Source organism: Leguminivora glycinivorella, chromosome 1 (assembly GCF_023078275.1).
Source record: "Leguminivora glycinivorella isolate SPB_JAAS2020 chromosome 1, LegGlyc_1.1, whole genome shotgun sequence".
Classification (NCBI taxonomy): Eukaryota; Metazoa; Arthropoda; class Insecta; order Lepidoptera; family Tortricidae; genus Leguminivora; species Leguminivora glycinivorella.
In genome coordinates this window covers 33,291,179-33,309,847 of record NC_062971.1, presented here as the reverse complement: position 1 = coordinate 33,309,847, position 18,669 = coordinate 33,291,179, and the positions used below count along the sequence as shown (strand labels likewise).

The following is an 18,669-nucleotide window of genomic DNA, read 5'->3' as shown; positions in this document are numbered from 1 at the left end:
AACTGACTCAGACGCGATTGGATTAGTCTCCTCTGCTAAACCTTCTAATCTTTCCTCAGAGAATGCCTCTTCTTCGATAGGAACTGACTCAGACGCGATTGGATTAGTCACCTCCGCTAAACCTTCTGATCTTTCCTCAGAGAATGATGAATCTTCGACTTCTTGTCTTTTATCGACTCGAAATGGCATTTCACCGACATGTATTGTGTCTTCGACTTGATTTTCCTCCCTAAATTCGAACGGCGATGTATTTTCTTGGGGATATATTGGCGAGTCGTTTGGTACTGGCACACCAAACTTGAATGCTGGACGAATTTCTGGTGAGACAATTTTTATTTCCAGTTCATTCTTTTTCGAATCTCTAGATTTCTGGGGCACTTTAATCTCAGAGTAGTTTTGTCTGTTGAGCGGCTTTTCGTCAAATATGACATCGCGAGATCGTATAAGTCTATATTTGTCATTTTCTATTGCCGCCCATATACGATAACCGTCATCATTATCGTATCCGACAAGTCTTCCTTTAAGCGCTTTCTTCGAAAGTTTCTGTCTCTTTTGCTTGGGAATGTGAGCATAACACGTGCTGCCAATTATTTTTAAATGCGATATCTTTGGTTTCTTGCCATTCCATAGTTCAAACGGTGACTTATTCTCCACTCTGGAGGGACCTGTTCTATTAATGACGTATGTTACCGTGTTAACAATCTCTGCCCAAAGCGCTTGAGGAAAGCCTTCGCCGCTATACATGATCGTTCTTGCTGCTTCGACTAACGTGCGATGATCACGTTCGCAACAACCGCTTTGCTCCGGCGTGTATGGCATTGTCAGCCTCTGTTTGATTCCATTCTTTGCAAGAATATCTCTGACATCTTTATTGTCATATTCGCCTCCATTGTCACTCAAAAGTGTCTTTATTGGGTGACCTTGATTGTGAGCTTCTAAAATCATTTGTTCTAGTTTTTGTTTTACTTCAGACTTGGCTTTCATAAAGTAAATCATACGATATCCAGAGTAATCGTCACGAAATAGTACGAAATATCGTAAATCTGTGATAGAGTTGGGAAATGGTCCGCACACGTCACTATGAATTAGCTCACCTGGATGTGATGCTCTACTTCTCGTACCGAATTTTAGCTTGTGCGATTTACCAAAAATGCAGCTTTCACATAATGAATCATCAATGGGAAGCTCTATCCCTAACTCTCGTTTCACAAACGCTCTAATATGCCGCTTATTCTGGTGGGCAAATCTCTCATGGTAAAGTTGAGTCTCTGTTGTCAGACAGGCTACCATCTTCTTTGGTATGACATTCTGGACATCTAATTTATAGAGACCACCAAATTTGTTTCGTCTTCCGATAACCTTGACATTTCCATTTATAGATATACTGCAATTTTGAGTTGTAGATATAAACTTGCTATCGGGATTCTTATCGTGAGCTGCTAGGACCGAGAATAGATTTTTCTGGATACCTGGAACATACCATACATCTTCTAAAGTAATAGTTGAGACTTTTTCATTAACATTCGTTTCTAAGACTACCGATCCTTTTCCTTTGGCTTGTAAAACATGACCATTGGCTGTTGTAACGGTATGCCTGTCATCAAAATTATTGAAAGTTGTAAACAAGTCGCTTCTATTTGTTATATGGCTAGTGGCACCATTATCTACGTACCAATTGTCCTTGTCATGCTCAACGACTAAGACTTCTTCCTGCACCAGCATTACTGTCATATTAACTACTGACGCTTGGGAAGTTGATGGCGTACTTTCGCCCTTCTGTGCATTTATGTTCTTCGGAGGTTTGCCATCTCGTATCCACTTTTGACAGTTCTTGACACGATGACCGATTTTAGAACAGTAATTGCATTTAATCTTTTTATCTTTGTTTTTCTTATCGATTACTCGAACATCATTTGAGTGAGTAACTAATGCTTCTTGATCAGGCACAGGACCCTTGATTGATCTTTCGTAAGCACAAAGATGATTTGTCAAACTCTCTATTGTTCTATCTGCTTTCGGAACTAAAAGCCAGCTACTTTTAAAAGTCGAATATTCCTCACTTAGTGTATCAAGAATTTTGCAGATCAATAATAGTTCGGGTAACTCTTTATTATCTTTTTCAAGTCTTGATTAAGTTCGGACCAAATATTCTTCAATTTACTCATGTGAGTCGCTATGTCATCTTCTGGACTCCTTTTGAATCCAAAGAAGTTCATGCATAGATTATAGCTTTTGTCTTCGTTAGTTCCGTCAAACAATCTATGGAGTTCTAACCAGACTTCTCGAGCAGTGTTGTACCGCATGACCTTTTGAAGTGTTTCATCTGTCATGTTGCTTGTTAGGAGAAGCAGAGCACTGCAGTCAGCCTTGGTGTAGGTAGCAAGCTGGTCTCCTGCTCCTGCTGCCGCTGCGGCCTCTGCTCCCTCTACTTGAGCGGGTTTCGCTAATTTGCCTTCAACAACATCCAACGCATTTGGAATGCTTCTTAAGGCGATACATATCTTATATTTCCACGTTGACCAATTTGTTTTTCCTTCTAGGTTGCCGATCAACAATTTTGTAGTCATTAAATTATCCATTATTACTCTGGGCACATCACCTTTTAAAGTTGGGAGTCGCACTATATATTAATACTTTTGGAAGCTTAATGGTGACTACTGACTATATGGAAGTAATTAAATATGTATATCTATATTAACGAAAAGAATCTCAAAAAGCAATGTACAACGTATATTGAATCGAAAATTTTCAGAAGTCTAATTGACATATAAACATTGTTGCCTAGTAACCACAATTTTACGCAATGAGGTTTTAATAATAGCAAATCCATACTTACTAATATTATAAATGGGAAAGTGGGTGTGTGTGTGTCTTGTTTGTTTGTCCGTCTTTGGCTCCCCACAGACAGTCTTAAAAATTCATAATCTTAAAAAAAACTTGTATGCAATCTGACAGTTCAGATCTGTCAGTGTCTTGTCAGTGTCAGTTTGAACTGTCAGATTGCATACAAGTTTTTTTTAAGATTATGAATTTTTAAGACTGTCTGTGGGGAGCCTTTGGCCGGCAACAGACAGTCTGAAAAATTCATAACCTGAAAAAAGATTTGTATGCAAACTGACACTGACAGATCTGTCAGTGTCAGTTTGAACTGTCAGTTTGCATACAAATCTTTTTTAAGATTATGAATTTCTTCAGACTGTCTGTGGCGTGCCTTTCACGACAAAACGGAGCGACGAATTGACGTGATATTTTAAGAGAAGATAGTTGAAGGGAAGGAGAGTGACATAGGCTACTTTTTGTCTCTTTCTAACGCGAGGGAAGCCGCGGGCAAAAGCTATTAAAAATATTTGTGACTTTCCATATAAAAGTTATGTGCTTGTGCCATAGATTTAGAATTATTAAACTAGATTGTGGAATCACATTTTTTGCCATTCTAAATTGAACCTTATTACTGAGACAGAAAGGTGATCGTATCAGACAAGCGAAAACGGTCCACATGAGAGGGCCTTGTTTGGGCTGGTGTCCCTCTCGCACGTGTTGCCAGTGTTAATGAGGTTACCATAGTAGAAGTCATTTTATCTGTATATTACCTGACTTTATAACTTCTTATATTATTTTAGGGTTATATTCAAACTAGGGTTTCGATATATTTCAAAGAATTGGAAAATAATTATAATGTAATTATTTTGATGCCAATAAATCAAAGATTTGTATAATTAAAAAATATGTTCAAATGGGTATTAGTAGATTTGGTAGTAACTTTGAAAATTGACTGGTATCCCCAATGTATGACAGTGATGACGTCACTGAATAATGTTGATATTGTCAGTAGGTGCGAGGGGGACGCCAGCCCGAGCAGTGACCTCTCATGTGGACACACTTTTTGACCTAACTACTCATTCTGGTTTAACTGTAATTCTGTGGCTTGTGCTTGACAATAAGGATGATTTCATCTGATATTTCAATAAAAAATCGCGCCTGATGGTAAACGATCACAGCCGCCTTTGACATTCGAAATACCCGAAAGGTTGTAGGTGCGTTGCCAGCCTTTAAGATGAGTCCGCTCTCTTTTTGAAGAATCTACATAAAGGTGAAGCATACGGACCTTTTAGAATGGAATGCCACATTTATTTCTTAAGTAGGTACTAGTCAGGCTTTAGACTAGGACACTAGGAAGGAAACATCTGAGATCAGGGAAACTCAATTAAAAGAGACACATCACTTAATATTTATTTGTTTATTTCAAACACAAAATGAAAGACTGACAGTTAATCGGGCCCAAAATGCGTTTGGATACTACCCTGAGTGTTCAGATTCCCAAACCATCATGAAATTAGTTGAGACAACATTAAACAAAACATAAAAAATGTTACTAACAGCAATTCACTTCATAAAGTTTTACCTAGGATCTACGAATTAATACTCAGCTTTAGTAGCGCACATGTTGAACATCCGACACTGGTTCCATCACAGAGATTTCATTACATTTGAAGATTACTTAAAAACATAGAAATATTCTATCTCATCTAGCAATGTAAATTGATGCATGATTTAATGCTTGCTTAAATAAGGCCCACCTACGACTTGTGCCAGCAAAATATGCCCTTATCGGAGTGGTTTGTGATCCAACCTTCCTAGCATTCATCACCTTACATGTTCCATACGGTCTCTGTACAATCTGGCAGAATAAGGTAATATTTTATAGGCACAAGATTTGCATCCACGTAAAACTATGATAACAGTCCACTTAAATCTGATATCTTAACCACTAGTCTTGCTGCCTCGTTGCAGAGCCAAGTCCAATCGTTATTATGTATACCTTTTATAACTTACAAATATAACATCAAATTACTTTAAAACTAAACCGTGGACCATGACCATGACATTGGCAGCTTATTCAAATATGTTCATAGTAAGTCGTTTCTCATTTACATTCGAAATATTGTAGCTAGACTTATACAAGTGACTTTCCATCCAAGTGGCATGCTGTTAATCTTTATCACATCTCGTGATACACACGACTCGGAGAAGTCACCCCTATCAGCGTAGCTTAAGAGGTTATTCTGGCTAAATAACGCAAGTACATTACTGTCACTTATCATCTTAGCTCAGAATCAAACTAGACGACACGTACAAAATTAGAAATCTCACAAGAGACAGTTTTAAAATGCACATATTTTTTTATGAACTGCTCAAAACGCACACTAAACGCGCAAATAGTAAATAGTAGTTATTGGGACTAACTCTATTGAAATTACGTGATCCTTAATAAGTATTAAATGCTACAAACAATAGTTGAAAAGCGTAAACTAGGCTCACCTACAATGCACGTGACGTGACTCCCGTTAAATCGTGGACCACTAAGTACTAGCTGTATACTCTGTTATTCTTTATAGCAAACATAATAAACTTAACGCATAATAAACTTGACCAGCCTCAAAACATAATAGCTTTAGTGACGAGTCACAGTAGTTATTCAATATGAAAGGCAATTGTAGATTAGGTATGCTCCAGCGCAACATCCATCCATGGAGCAGGTGGTTGAAATAGACATATTAGCTTCTAAACCTATATGTAATGCTTAACCATAGACGTAACGGAACGCTTGAATGCCATTTACACACCTGCACGGGAAGCATGGTCGCGCGATAGACGATAAATAGCTGGCCGTCCCTATCGCACTATTTGTAAGTGCGATAGGGACGGCCTGATATTTTATCGTCTATCGCGCGACCAAGCTTCCCGTGCTGCATGTGTTACTGTATTCGGACAAGAAAACAAATGTTCTTTGATCTGTTCAAAAACAGTTGCTATCCCAGATGTGCGACAGGCTCTGGTAAACCCACGCAAGCCAAGCAAACACCTTCGTTCACATGCGTTTAATCGATGGTGGTGGACTTCATGTCATGCGTCTAAATGTACTTATTGGCCTTCTGATCTGAATTCCGTCATACCGGATAAGTTTTATTCTCTAGCTATGGAGCACAGACAAGCCCTCAATGCCTTAGAGAATAACAGAGTTGTATTGCTATAATAACGGTTGTTAACATCGTGTCCAAAAATATAAAAATACTATTAGATAAGCCGTATAAAATCCTGATCTATATTATATTACGTCACAGCGCCCTTACACTAATACGAAACCACACTGATCTGGGTACACAAATAATTTGGACTTTGGTTTTTAAACCATTTTTTGTTAAAGCCGATGTTTTAATGGATTTCCAACTGCAATGATGGTTCAATAATGTAAATTGATTACACAGACATGAACTCATGTATTTAGTCCAATTTCAATCATAGGTTTCTTGACCACATGGTGTATATTTGAAGTCAAAGTTTTTTATTTAGATTTGATGCAAAATTAATAGTTACTGTTTAAGTCAAAGTAGAGAAAAAATATGTATCGATTTTAAATCTCCCCCCAACCGTTATTCAACTTAGCCACTTAACTGTGAAAACTCGATTTGTCAAATTGTCGAGTGGTTGTAGCGTATTTTAGTGAACTGTTACTAGTCTTCAGCGTAGCTAGGAGTTTATCCTAACGGGCAGCCTTAAGAGACTCCTAAGAGTAATCGAGGATATTGTCGATTCCTCAGTCAGACAAGTCGTCTCTCTCGTCACAGTTTATAGCTTAAGCTTCCAGATACTATAATAACAGTTTGATATGAGACAGCTATAAGGCCAAAGTTAGCAAAGCAGTACTCGGGTATAAAAATATAAGATAAAAAATCTATTAACTAAATCTTGACAGAAACGGCTCACAAGTCACTTTGAGAGCTAAAGAATTTTATCACCAATTAAAACTACAAATATACCCCTAAAACGAATAAGTTAGTAAATGTAATAAATTACCATGAAAATCCGTAGTTAATTCGGTGTATCAACAAATTTAAGATCATAAATAAGCAGCACTATGTAATTTTAGTATCTGGAAGTCAATAAGATTAGGGCAGCTGATCAGCGACGATAAAGTGAGCAGCGACCGGCCATCAACATCATTATATTATTCATATTTATTATGTCATTAAACGTACGTGTAGATGACGCGAAACCTGTCATAGGGTCTTCACAGATACAGGAGAAATTCAAAGCAATGTCTATATTGTCTCAAATTGTGTTGTCACTGTGCGTCATATGGAAAATTGATACATATCTGTCTCTTTATTGCTCAGATTGCTGTAGTATGCAAGAGCGTGTGAAGCATAGAAAAAGATTTTCAATTTTTCGATATTGGGGTTCACCTTGGGCCTTGTCAATTCGAACGGAAACTTGTTGCAACATTAGAATAGATTTAAAATGTATATTTTAATCTGACAGATTTACGTGCCCGTTGTAGTGACCGTAGAAAAAAAGAGAGAGCTATAGACTATTCGCTTCCGATTTTCAGATCTGTTTGCGATACCCTTTATTGTTAGAATCCGAACCGAAATAGAACAGTGGTATAATGTTATGGATCTCATACATTTCACGACTCGTCTCTTTCCTACAGGGCTCTTAATGTTCCTGATTAGGTCTAATCACGAATGAAATAGTAGTCGGCCTAAATTTTAACGTTTCGCGTGCCAATAAACGGTCCTGCACGGGTAGCATGGTCGCGCGATAGACGATAAAATATCAGGCCGTCCGTATCGCACTATTAGTAAGTGCGATAGGGACGGCCAGATGTTTTATCATTTATCGCGCGACCATAATTGCCTGCCAGGTTAAATTCGGCCATCGCTACTCACACTCGCCCCGTGCGCTGTGCGTGTGTGTGGTGTGTGGTGTGTGGAGGCCTAGTCCTGCATCTCCTCAGGCAGCTCGTGCGGGTTGAGCATGCCGGGCACGGAGAGCTGCACGCGCCGCTTCTCCTCCTGCGCCTGCCGCAGCGCGAACAGCCGCTCCTCCAGGTACAGGTCGCTGTCGTCCTCGCCCGTGTACTCCTGCAAGCGACGCACACACGTTAACGTTATACGGTTAAACGCGACGGTTAAGACGATACGGTAGGGGTCAATTCTCCATACAAACGCTCTCGACTATTTCCTCCCTGGTTTTTGAAGATAGAGCAATGATTTTGTGTCGGACCGTTTTGATTTTTTTGATATTCTGCTTTTTAAAGACTCTAGAGCCAATCAAAAATTTCCAAAAACGGCCTTTTTCATTGTGGCGCAAAAAAAGGTGTGATACTCAAGATTGGTAACAATTAACCAAAAAAGCTAAACGGTCCGACATATATTATTTCATTGTTATTCAGATTCTCAAATTTCGTTCCGATTGATTAAGTTTTGAAGGAGGAAAGAGTCGAGAGCGGAACCTCGATTTTAAAGATTTTTTTGAAATATCTTTTGACTGAGTTGTTCTTAATGGACAATTTTTTTCGATAAATCTGGTTAATGACACTTGTATATTTAACTAAAATTCCCAAGTTGAAAGCGGGGCTCCTTTCCATTTTAGCATTTTCGCTACCGTATCCTCTTAACGTGCACGGTGCGAACTCGTGAAATTGCATAAACATAGCGGCAATTGACTTTGTGACAATTGTGACGTTTTGAAATCGTTGCGGTCGCATTGAACACGTTCACTATCGGCGTGGCGCGAGCCGCGCCGCCTGCGGGCGCGTCTTACGTCCTTCCTATACAAAATGTACTGAGGAGACGTTTTTTGAATTACATTCAGGCGGCGTGGCGGAGACGTCCGTTGCGCGCCGCGAGAAACGCGACGCCTAAGTGGGGACGCTGCCTAAAGTTACTAACGATGAATGTAGGACACATGTTATGATCATGAAGAAAGAACTCACTCTTATCTGAACTAAGAAGTCTCTCAAGTGGTCCTTGAAGGCTGGAATATCTTGGTTCAGGTTGAACAGTCCTTGCACGGTGATTTTTATTTGATTGTCCGTCAAATGAGAAAATGCAGTTTTCAGAAGGTTCGCCACATAGTCCTGTAAACAAATAGATTTTTTGTTAAATGGATATGCGTTTTATTATTTCCATTGTTATGCAATCGTAAACGAATATACCTAAACTATATTCGCTTCGTGATATAATAATCAGATATTGAAGTTAAAGCTTTTTCTACTGGTCAACCATCAGTTTCCGTTGGACCCAGGCCAGGTGGTTTGACCAGGTGCAGTTGTTACTGTATAAGAACAATTGATTCGAAATGAAAAGGAAAAATGTAACCAATAAGAATTAAATACATGAACATGTTAAAATTTTGTTTTGTGATATGTTTGTTACTGTACGACAGTTTACAATTTTATGATGACACCAACTGTAATTTAATTTATTAATTTTTTCTTGACTTATTTCTTTTTTTCTTTGTAAATGACGACCCTTATTGGGAGTAGCAAATGTATGGTGTAATTATTATCATGAAATAAAGAAATCTAATCTAATCTATTAACACAAACTGCACAAATGCACTGCCCCAAAAGCTATCAGATCTCGTTAAAGCGTTAAGCGGTGGCTCACCTGTATGTAGAGCACGTTGTCGGGCGTTGGGCCGAGCGGCACGGTGACGCGGCCCGCCTCCACGAGCGAGAAGATGTAGGCGAGGATGGTGGCGTGCATGGTGAGCCCCGCGCCGTGCGACGTGTCCGTCACCACGCTGAACACGTGCTCCAGGATGTCGCACAGGTACGTCTGGTAGAAGCTCTGCGCCGCCTGCGGGTGCTGCTCCACGTTCTGCAGCAGCCGGTGCAGGATCTGCAGCCCCGTGTCGGCCACGTTCCGCATCGTGTGCTTGAACGCCCAGATTATCGAGTCCAGCACCAGCTTGAACTGCGCCGGCGGTATGCTCAGGAATGCCTTGAAACAGTTCGTGTTCACGGCCTGTAGCAGCAGAAAGAACTCGGTCCGGTGGTCCGGGTACTCTTCGAAATCCTTGTTTATCATCTCCAAGGTGCATTCGAAAACTGCGTCGAATATTTTGGGAACCTCCGATGTGATGTGGCCTCCCAGCTTGTACACTATGGCAGCCATGCACGATAATACTTCGGGTTCTCTCGCGTCGGGAACTGCGGTCCTCTGGTAGTCCAATAGGACGGCGTCTAGGAGGGGCGGAATGAAGTTCTCCAACACCATGCTATTGTCCGTGGAGCGCGAGACCCAGCCGGAGATGAGCTTCAATGTTTCCTTTTTGATAATTCTCATGTTTTTAATAAGCGGCTGCTTCGTGACGGCGACCCCGTTTAGCGCAATAGCCTGACTTATGTTTTCTGACATTACTTTGTAGACATTCAGCATGTCGAGATATATTCGGCCGAGTTGCACGACGTATGGATGCCCGAGCGCGCGACATGCGCGCACGTTCGTTTTAAGGATGCTGACCAACTGTTTGACAGCCTCTGGATCTTTCAAAATATCTACATTATGGGATGCCTGGGAAATTATATCATCCCACACCTGGTTGGGTAAACACATGTACTTCTCAATCAATTGCTCCTGAGCAACTTGGTCCACTTGTGCGCTAATCATGTATCCAACAGCCTCATAAAATGTGTGAACTTGAAGTGTTTGCAAGTCACAGATAATGGAACTGATTGTGCTCAAAATCTCCTCAATAAATGGGCAAGCCTCCCCAACCTGTGTGGTCACAAAGTGGCGACGACATTTCAACGCAATTTTAATAAATGTGTCACAAGCCATATCCTGTACGCCATCGTGAGTTTCATGCATGAATTCAAAAAGTTTATTTACAACAGTTTTCAAGAACTTCCAGTGAGCCCTGAGGAAGCGCGGGTATTGTCCCACAACATACATGATGTTGCTAGCAATTATAGCCTTATTGTCCTTGCCTTTTTCTGCTCACACAAACCCAATAATTCTTTAATCACCACTACCAAAAATCGCTTCTCATCTTCTTCCATCATTGCACCAGATGTGGAGCCAATAGCCCAGCACAACGTATTCAGGTTCTTCCAAGACCACTCAGTGCCATGCACCTGAGCTTGTAACTTCTCAGTCATGATTCGTTCTGTATCTTGGTAATCCAAATGGGTAAGGTACACTAATGTTTCTCTCATATTTTTATACAAATTAATGGAATCTGTATCCTTCATAAACTCCCTCACTACTTCACCATTTTCATTCTCAACCACTAGGACCTCCTCTGGCTTAGCCATCCTGGAAATCATGATGTAGCGCACGCTGCTCAGTACATCAGCATAGAGGGCTTTCCTGCCCATACTTTTGCCCAGGACCAGATTTGATGATTGGGAGCAGGGGGCAATTTTGTACAAATCAGCAGCTAAAGAATTCCAAAACTCCAGACAGATTTTGAAAATTTCTACTTCTTCCACTTCTGAAATCAATACAAGATAGCGCAAGGCATTCATCAAAGTGTTAGTCAACCCTCGTCTTTCAATAAGCTGACAATGCTCCTTCAAGTAGGTACAGAGGAACAGAGCAAGGTTCTGGATGAATACTTGTTCTTGGTCACGTCCAGCAGCATATGCATCTCGGATGTTAGTAGTGAGAGGCAGCATCACCTCCAGCTGCTCCATTGTCTGCACTAACAGGGCAACAAACTGATCTTCATAATTGCTAACAGTCACACCTGCGATCTCAGTCAAGCAACTCAGAGTCACATTTCTGAACAGCGGTACACTGAGGAATTTAAATATAAGTGTGCTTATGAGTTTCATCTCAAAAATATAACCTAATGGGATCCAATTCAAAAATCTTAACAGTGTGTGAAGCGTGGCTTCCACGAGTGGGGCATTTTGGGAATTCTCAAGTACAAATTGACAGAGCTGGAATATTTGGCTAAATTCAGAACACATGGTATCTTTCAGATGTTTGGTTTTAGTCTGAGTGAGCTGGCCAGTACTGAACACAAAAACTTCCTCACTAAGGAGCTTGAGGATTACCATGTTGTTTTGGCAAAGGCTTTCGTTGGTTTTCGAGGCACCCACAATATCACTAATAAATGTTTCCCAGTTGTGAGGCCATTCTCTTTTTAAAACTTGAATCAGAATCAAATTGAGCTTCTTTAGAAACACTTTGTTGCTCTCCATAGTGATAGGATCTGATGAGTTCTTTATGATGAGACCCACAATGTACTTTTTTATTCCTTCACATTGGTTTCTCGGGAGAACTTTCCATCTTGTCTGTATCACTTGTTCTAATATTTGTAAAGCATAGTATTTTGTTTCCTGATTCTGTGAGAACTCCAGTATTGTATCGACACGAGTCCAGGCATCAGGGTGTTCCTTAAGTGTGGTCAGAATGTCCTGCGCGATGCGCTGCTGCTCTCCTACCGTCGAGTAGAGGCATCCCACGATATTGTCCAGCAAGGTAATGTCTAGCTTTTGGTTAAAATCCAAAAGTTTGGAAGCTTGTTGCTCTAAAGTTGTCATTGTGATCTTGAAAAAAAAATGTTTTGTCTTCGTTTCTCTTCGTAATAACCAAATCAGGCTGATTTATTCACATTCATTCCTCACCTCGTGCCACACTGAAATACATAAAAGCAGAAATTTAGAGACCAAAATCTTATAACCTCTTTTCACTACCAATACTTTAATTACGTGTCTTACAACTGTTTTCATATTATATTGAAGGCAATATTGCTAAGAAATACACATACCGAACTTAATATTTTGCCTGGATATCTCGTAAAAACTGTTTTGCAGTAAAATTAGAAAATAAGGAGCACACACCCTGTATGACACAACAAACTAGTTCTGAAATGTGTATAACAGTATTTCCAATGCGGATGAAAATTGTTTGCCGTAAACTTATCAAAAATTTGATATAAATATAATCGTACAAACCTTACCTAGAAAGTAATTTGCGGCGCAATCAGTCTAACGCACTTCCATACACACTTCATAGTCCGTTGTTTTCATGAAGCTTGAAAAAGCGTACTTACATGTCGCATTATTCTTGTCTATGGTTATTTTCGATTTGTAGAACACTCGTTTAAAAAGTACTTGGAGTCAAATAAAATGATTACATAAAGAAGATATCCTAAAGCATATAAAAATACACAATATAATGATTTGTTTTCAGATTATAAAAATAAAGTAAGGTTAAAATTGGTACCGTGTTAGATGGCTTTACTTATGATTCGATCATCAGTGTTGCTATAGAAGCGCCAAAACTGTATGTTGTAGTTGTACACTATAAAATTAGGTGTATCCAAGGCAGCGTTCCCACTTATGCGTCGCGTGTCTCGGGGCGCGCAAGGGGCGTCCGCGCCACGCCGCTTAAGTGTAATTCAAAAAACGTCTCCTCAGTACATTTTGTATAGGAAAGACGTAAGACGCGCCCCAGGTGGCGTGGCGGCGGCGGGGCGCGCGCCTTACGTCCTTCCTATACAAAATGTACTGAGGAGACGCTTTTTGAATTACACTTAAGCGGCGTGGCGCGGACGCCCCTTGCGCGCCCCGAGACACGCGACGCATAAGTGGGAACGCTGCCCAAGGGTGTATCACTCAAACTATTTCGCACAGATTTGTAGAAGTAGGTAGGTAATTAAGAGCAAAAAATCAGAGTTGAAAAATACGATTGAGTGAAAATAAACTCACGAGTTACGTCTTTTTTTTTTCATTTAGATTAACACATGACGTGTTCGTGATACAATGCGAATATTGATCACAAATTCCGTACGGAAAATGAAACGCCTAATTTTCAAAGCAATATACAGAGTGATTTTTTAAGTACATACCAGCCAAACTTTGCATTGTCACTTTTGAGTTCAATACTGAAATCGCGAAAAAATTTGACTGTTTCATTTCCACTGATGTGATGACGCTCATTTCTATGTAATAGCCATGTAAGTCGATATCAGCATTGCTCCCACAGTAAAAATTGTTCATTATGACCTCAAAAGTTTGGCTAGTACTTACAAAACCACTCTGTAGATATGAAAAAACCGGCCAAGTGCGAGTCGGACTCGCCCACCGAGGGTTCCGTACAAACTTATTTAACCTAGATAAGATAATCTCATGTTTCTCATATAACTCTAATGACGACTTGATTAGAAGACTCAAGCTAGAAACATACTACGCGGACGTCCGTCGTAAATCGACCGCGACCGCGACCGGTCAGTGTGCACGGAACAAAACATCCAGCGAGCCAGATTTCGATCGGACGTCCATGCGCTCAAGGCCACGTCCACGTCCGTCGACCGATAGTTTGCACGGTTATATGTAATTTCATTGTCCAGATTCCCGTCCGTGGTCGATTTACGACGGACGTCCGCGTAGTATGTTCCTAGCTTAAACCTAGGAACATACTACGCGGACGTCCGCAATTTTCTAACTTCTGTTTTCGCTACAGACCCCCTATTTTCTTACTGTAGTTGCTGTTGCTGGTCCTTTCATCATATCAGCCCTTTATCGCCCACTGCTGAGCATAGGCCTCTCTTCTAGTACGCCACTTCTCCCGGTCCTGGGCTAATCTCATCCTTTAGTTTTCTTAAAAATAGAAAAAAAAAATAGCTGGTCCCTGAAGTGTGTCCCGCCAGCTGCCGTATTTTATAAAGCAAAAATCGTCGTATTTTAACCAATTTTAAATAATTCTAAGAAATTTAAGACGGTTTACGTTGACGGTGGCGCCCCTATTATTTTCTACTCTTTTTTGCCAAGCTGTATTTACAAATGTTATCAAAATTATCAATTTTTATTTGGCCCATCTATCCCTACACCACACCTCTACCTGGCTAGGCGCGGGATGGTTAATGGTGAGTGTATATACTCAATATCAGAAACGTTAAACGCCTAAATGACATCGTCGTGTTCAATTGGTTATTTGTACCTATTGTAGACATATATATGTATAGGTAAAGTGGTCCTTCGAGCCGGATTGGATATGTAACGGTTGCAACGACGACATTAGTGGCGCGAAGATGTTCTGACGGGCAAGAATTTTTCCCCTCATAATCTGGATCCAAGCCCAGATTATGGGCAATGCATTTTACCTCGTACGTACCCTCGCAGCATGAACTTAGAAAATCATTAGTTTATTTTTCCATTTAAATACTGTAGTTCTCAATTAGTTTATAGTGTTGTTAAACTCATCAACCATGACTTAAATTTGTTATTTATGACTGAGATAACACGTACCTAGCTGTACTAAAAATAAGTGCGTGTTTGGAGATGGAAACTTCGATCAAATTATTATTGAGTATTTCATTCGTGTTTCAGTTGACGTGTGTTTACAATACAAAAAGTATCGGAAAAGGTAGTAATAGAATTGATAAGTCAAATATATGATACTTATAAGTTCTAATGTAACACGTTTATCTTTAGCCTCTCTAAGTCTAGTAACTAAATAGTTTTATGTAAGTAGGTAATTAATCAATCTGAAATTATAGAATAAAGGAGGAGAGGTGAAATCATTTCCAACAATGGCCATCGTTTGGCTGAAATTATCATAAACTAACCCTACTAATGTTATTGCAGATGAAATGTTAAATGTTGGGGTTAAGTTTTCTGGAGGACCCAATCATAGCTCCAAACCTTACCCTGGCTACGGGACGGAGTGGGTTTACTTCCCAGATGGAGATGGCATACCGCATTTTGTTAATTTGACCTCTACTGATCAGAAACAGTTGCGTAGAGGACAATATATGGAAATTGAATATAGATTGTATATAAGGTTTGTAATGTTAATTTAGGTACTTTATGGGCCTGACTTTCATTAATGATTTGCCCATTTCATGATTTAATAAGACTTAATAAGTTATCTAAATAATTCTGCACTGTATCGTATAGCTCTTTTGGAATTGTCCTCAGGGAATTATCCAATTATATAAATCTCGATGGATCAGCACAGCCACCCAACGGTACAAATATGACCGGTCTGTTATCTAACAAACCGGTAAAATTGGTAACTCACGGTTGGTTATCATCTACCGAAGGCGATATGGTCAAGAACATCAAGGATGCATACTTGAAAAACAAAGATGTCGCAGTAATAGCCGTAGACTGGAGTGATACGGCGAATGACCTAATCTATCCAATTGTAGTACAGAGCACAGGGAAAGTGGGGGCACATGTTGGCCAGTTTTTAGATGCATTCTGCGAACTCTACAATGTCTCCGGTAAAAGATTGCATTTAATCGGACATAGCCTCGGAGCACACTTGATGGGAGTCGCTGCGTCGACAACTAGTGTGGCGGTAGGAAGAGTCACTGGTAATTATGATATCAGAATACTCCTTGAATAATTGAACACTAAGTGAGTGATTTAGAATGGGTAACAGATTAGACTTTTACATTAAAACATAAAGTAGAGGCGTTTGGCCTGAATAAATATTCCAAGTTACTTATTTTATACCTCAGGCCTCGACCCAGCCCGACCTCTCTTCGATAATCCAAAGAAACCGAACACTTTGACCCTGGATTCATCAGACGCAGTGTTTGTAGACGTAATACACACCTGCGGCGGAGCCTTGGGCGTCATGAATAACAGTGGCCATGCTGACTTCTATCCAAACAGCGGTAAACCACCACAACCTGGCTGTGAGAGTATGTTATTTTTGTTATGTTTATTCTGAATGATATCTACTCTTATGCATTATAAGACTTTAACCTAAGTATTATTTGTTTGTTAAGTTTCAGAAACATGTAGTCATACAAGAGCTTACATGTACTTTTCGGAGTCCATTGATAACCCTACTGGTTTTCCTGCTTGCCGAAGCAAAAATTGGATTAGAGATAGAGGGCGCTGACGGGTAAATACCGGGAAAATACCCATATCTACCCAATCTACCCGGTATTTACCCGTATCTACCCAAATGAGCGGGTATAAAAAATAATCTATGAAATTAAAGATTATTCTTAATTTACATGACTGAAATATATTTTTCTACTAAAATAAATATATATATTTGACTAACTAATATTAAAATGTTAACAGAGATTCCAAATATTCCATATATCATGTGTAATTTACCACATTCAATTAAAAAGTTGTATTCCCCAGATGTTTTAGGCCCACTAAGTATTCAAATAACTTACTTAACTTAAACACGGTGGACAGACAAATTCAAATTCATTAGCCAATGAGGTCACAGCTTTGCAAAACGCCAGGTAGTTGCATCCGTATTTAAAGGGTGCAATAAGTCACTTGACCGGTCAGTTACTTTTTTTTATTTTTATTTATGGGATACTTATACTTTAGTTTGTACTTAGTTAAACAAGCGCCACGTCCATGTGTGATTTTAATTAACACTTGCTTTAAATTCGGACTGTAATAATGCCTTCTATGTGACTTTGGCTAGATACTGGACTTCGGCTAGATAGTAGGCTTTACCAAACAAACAGCAAGTAACATTTTAGTGCTATAATTTTGGTTTTCGACGCTAAAAGCTACTATAGATGTCGTATAAAGGTTTTCGCGTGACCGCCTGTCGTATAAAAGCCTCCTGTAACACCTTTTAGCTATATAAGCTTGTACCGCTAAAAGGTGTTATTAGGAAGTGATGTAAACGTTTATATCACCATTTTATAGAGCCGCTATAGGCCTGGTCTATAACAGGATCAAATATGACTACTATAGGTCTATATTATTGTATAATAGTGTTAGGAATCACTGCTATGCAATCAATTTGCGCTACTAAGGTTCCCGACAAGCCGCTATAGTTGTTGCGTTATACAGCTAAAAGGTGTTATTAGGAAGTGATGTAAACGTTTATATCACCATTTTATAGAGCCGCTATAGGCCTGGTCTATAACAGGATCAAATATGACTATTATAGAACAATATTACTGTATAATGGTGTTAGAAATCACTGTTATGCAATCAATTTGCGCTATTAAGGTTACCAACAAGCCGCTTATAGTATTTTTAGTAGTTGTGTTTTAACAGATTTAAAACCTAACTATACCACTATTTTGGGATATAGTGGCTTTGGAAAACACTGCTATAGTATTTAACACTGTATAGTAGTGATATGAATACCATTATAGAGCTATTTTTATAATGAAGTTTTCAGGATACGTTTATATAGCTTTGAAAAGGTTATAGTCGTTTTCTAATGCCTTTTATATCTCATCGCCGTATACGCCACAATGACTCTTTAAATATCACAGACCTGTTTAATAATGATTTCGGTATCTCTTTTAAAACACAATAGCGTTATAGCTGAGTTTACTATATGTTTTATAAACCAAATATATAAAAGTAGAAAACGATTACTTTTAAATGACAATTTTGACCTTAAAAGGCTGCTTTATGGTGTTTATACATCGTAATTATGAAATCAGGCCAAAGATGCGGTATCTGGTTCCGTACAGTGTTTTTCTAGAAATTAACTTTAAAAATACACATAGCGACCAATTGTAGTTTAGATTTGTCATACTAAAAAGAAAACAACATTTATTAATACTGTTTAAAAGATCTTTCTATAGTAAAACATTGAAAACAAGTATTGTTTTCTATATAAAGAACTTATAAGTTAAACTGGATCATAGTTAAATTCTCATGCAACCCTAATTGAATCCACAATGGCGGGCTTATGGCAGTGAATGCGTATGATAAGTGATATAGTCGAACTATAAAAGCGTATGTTTTACTTCTTGGATCCATATTAGAAACTATGGTGCCAATAATTTTATTGTATTAAATTATATTTATTTATTTTATTCAAAACATGTATAAATCGAGGGCGCATTTAAAATACTCCATTAAACTAATATTCTTTTAACGGTAAAATTTCCATCGCATACCTTTTTGCA

The 18,669-nt window shown here is 39.1% G+C and overlaps 2 protein-coding genes across 2 annotated transcripts; one reads left to right on the top strand and one right to left on the bottom strand.

Moving 5' to 3' along the window:
* Positions 1-4,218: 4,218 nt before the first annotated feature.
* LOC125225614 (exportin-1) lies at positions 4,219-12,804 on the bottom strand. Its single transcript, XM_048129405.1, is given in 6 exon segments — positions 4,219-7,578; positions 7,703-7,925; positions 8,780-8,923; positions 9,456-10,786; positions 10,789-12,438; positions 12,758-12,804. Coding segments are annotated over 4 exon segments (3,177 nt in total). The 5' UTR covers positions 12,344-12,438; positions 12,758-12,804; the 3' UTR covers positions 4,219-7,578; positions 7,703-7,778.
* Positions 12,805-15,083: 2,279 nt separating this feature from the next.
* On the top strand, positions 15,084-16,661 carry LOC125225256 (pancreatic triacylglycerol lipase-like). The gene is made up of 5 exons (XM_048128867.1): positions 15,084-15,170; positions 15,392-15,587; positions 15,725-16,125; positions 16,273-16,458; positions 16,546-16,661. The coding sequence occupies exons 1-5, from the start codon at positions 15,086-15,088 to the stop codon at positions 16,659-16,661; spliced, it is 984 nt and encodes a 327-aa protein (XP_047984824.1). The 5' UTR covers positions 15,084-15,085.
* Positions 16,662-18,669: the final 2,008 nt, after the last annotated feature.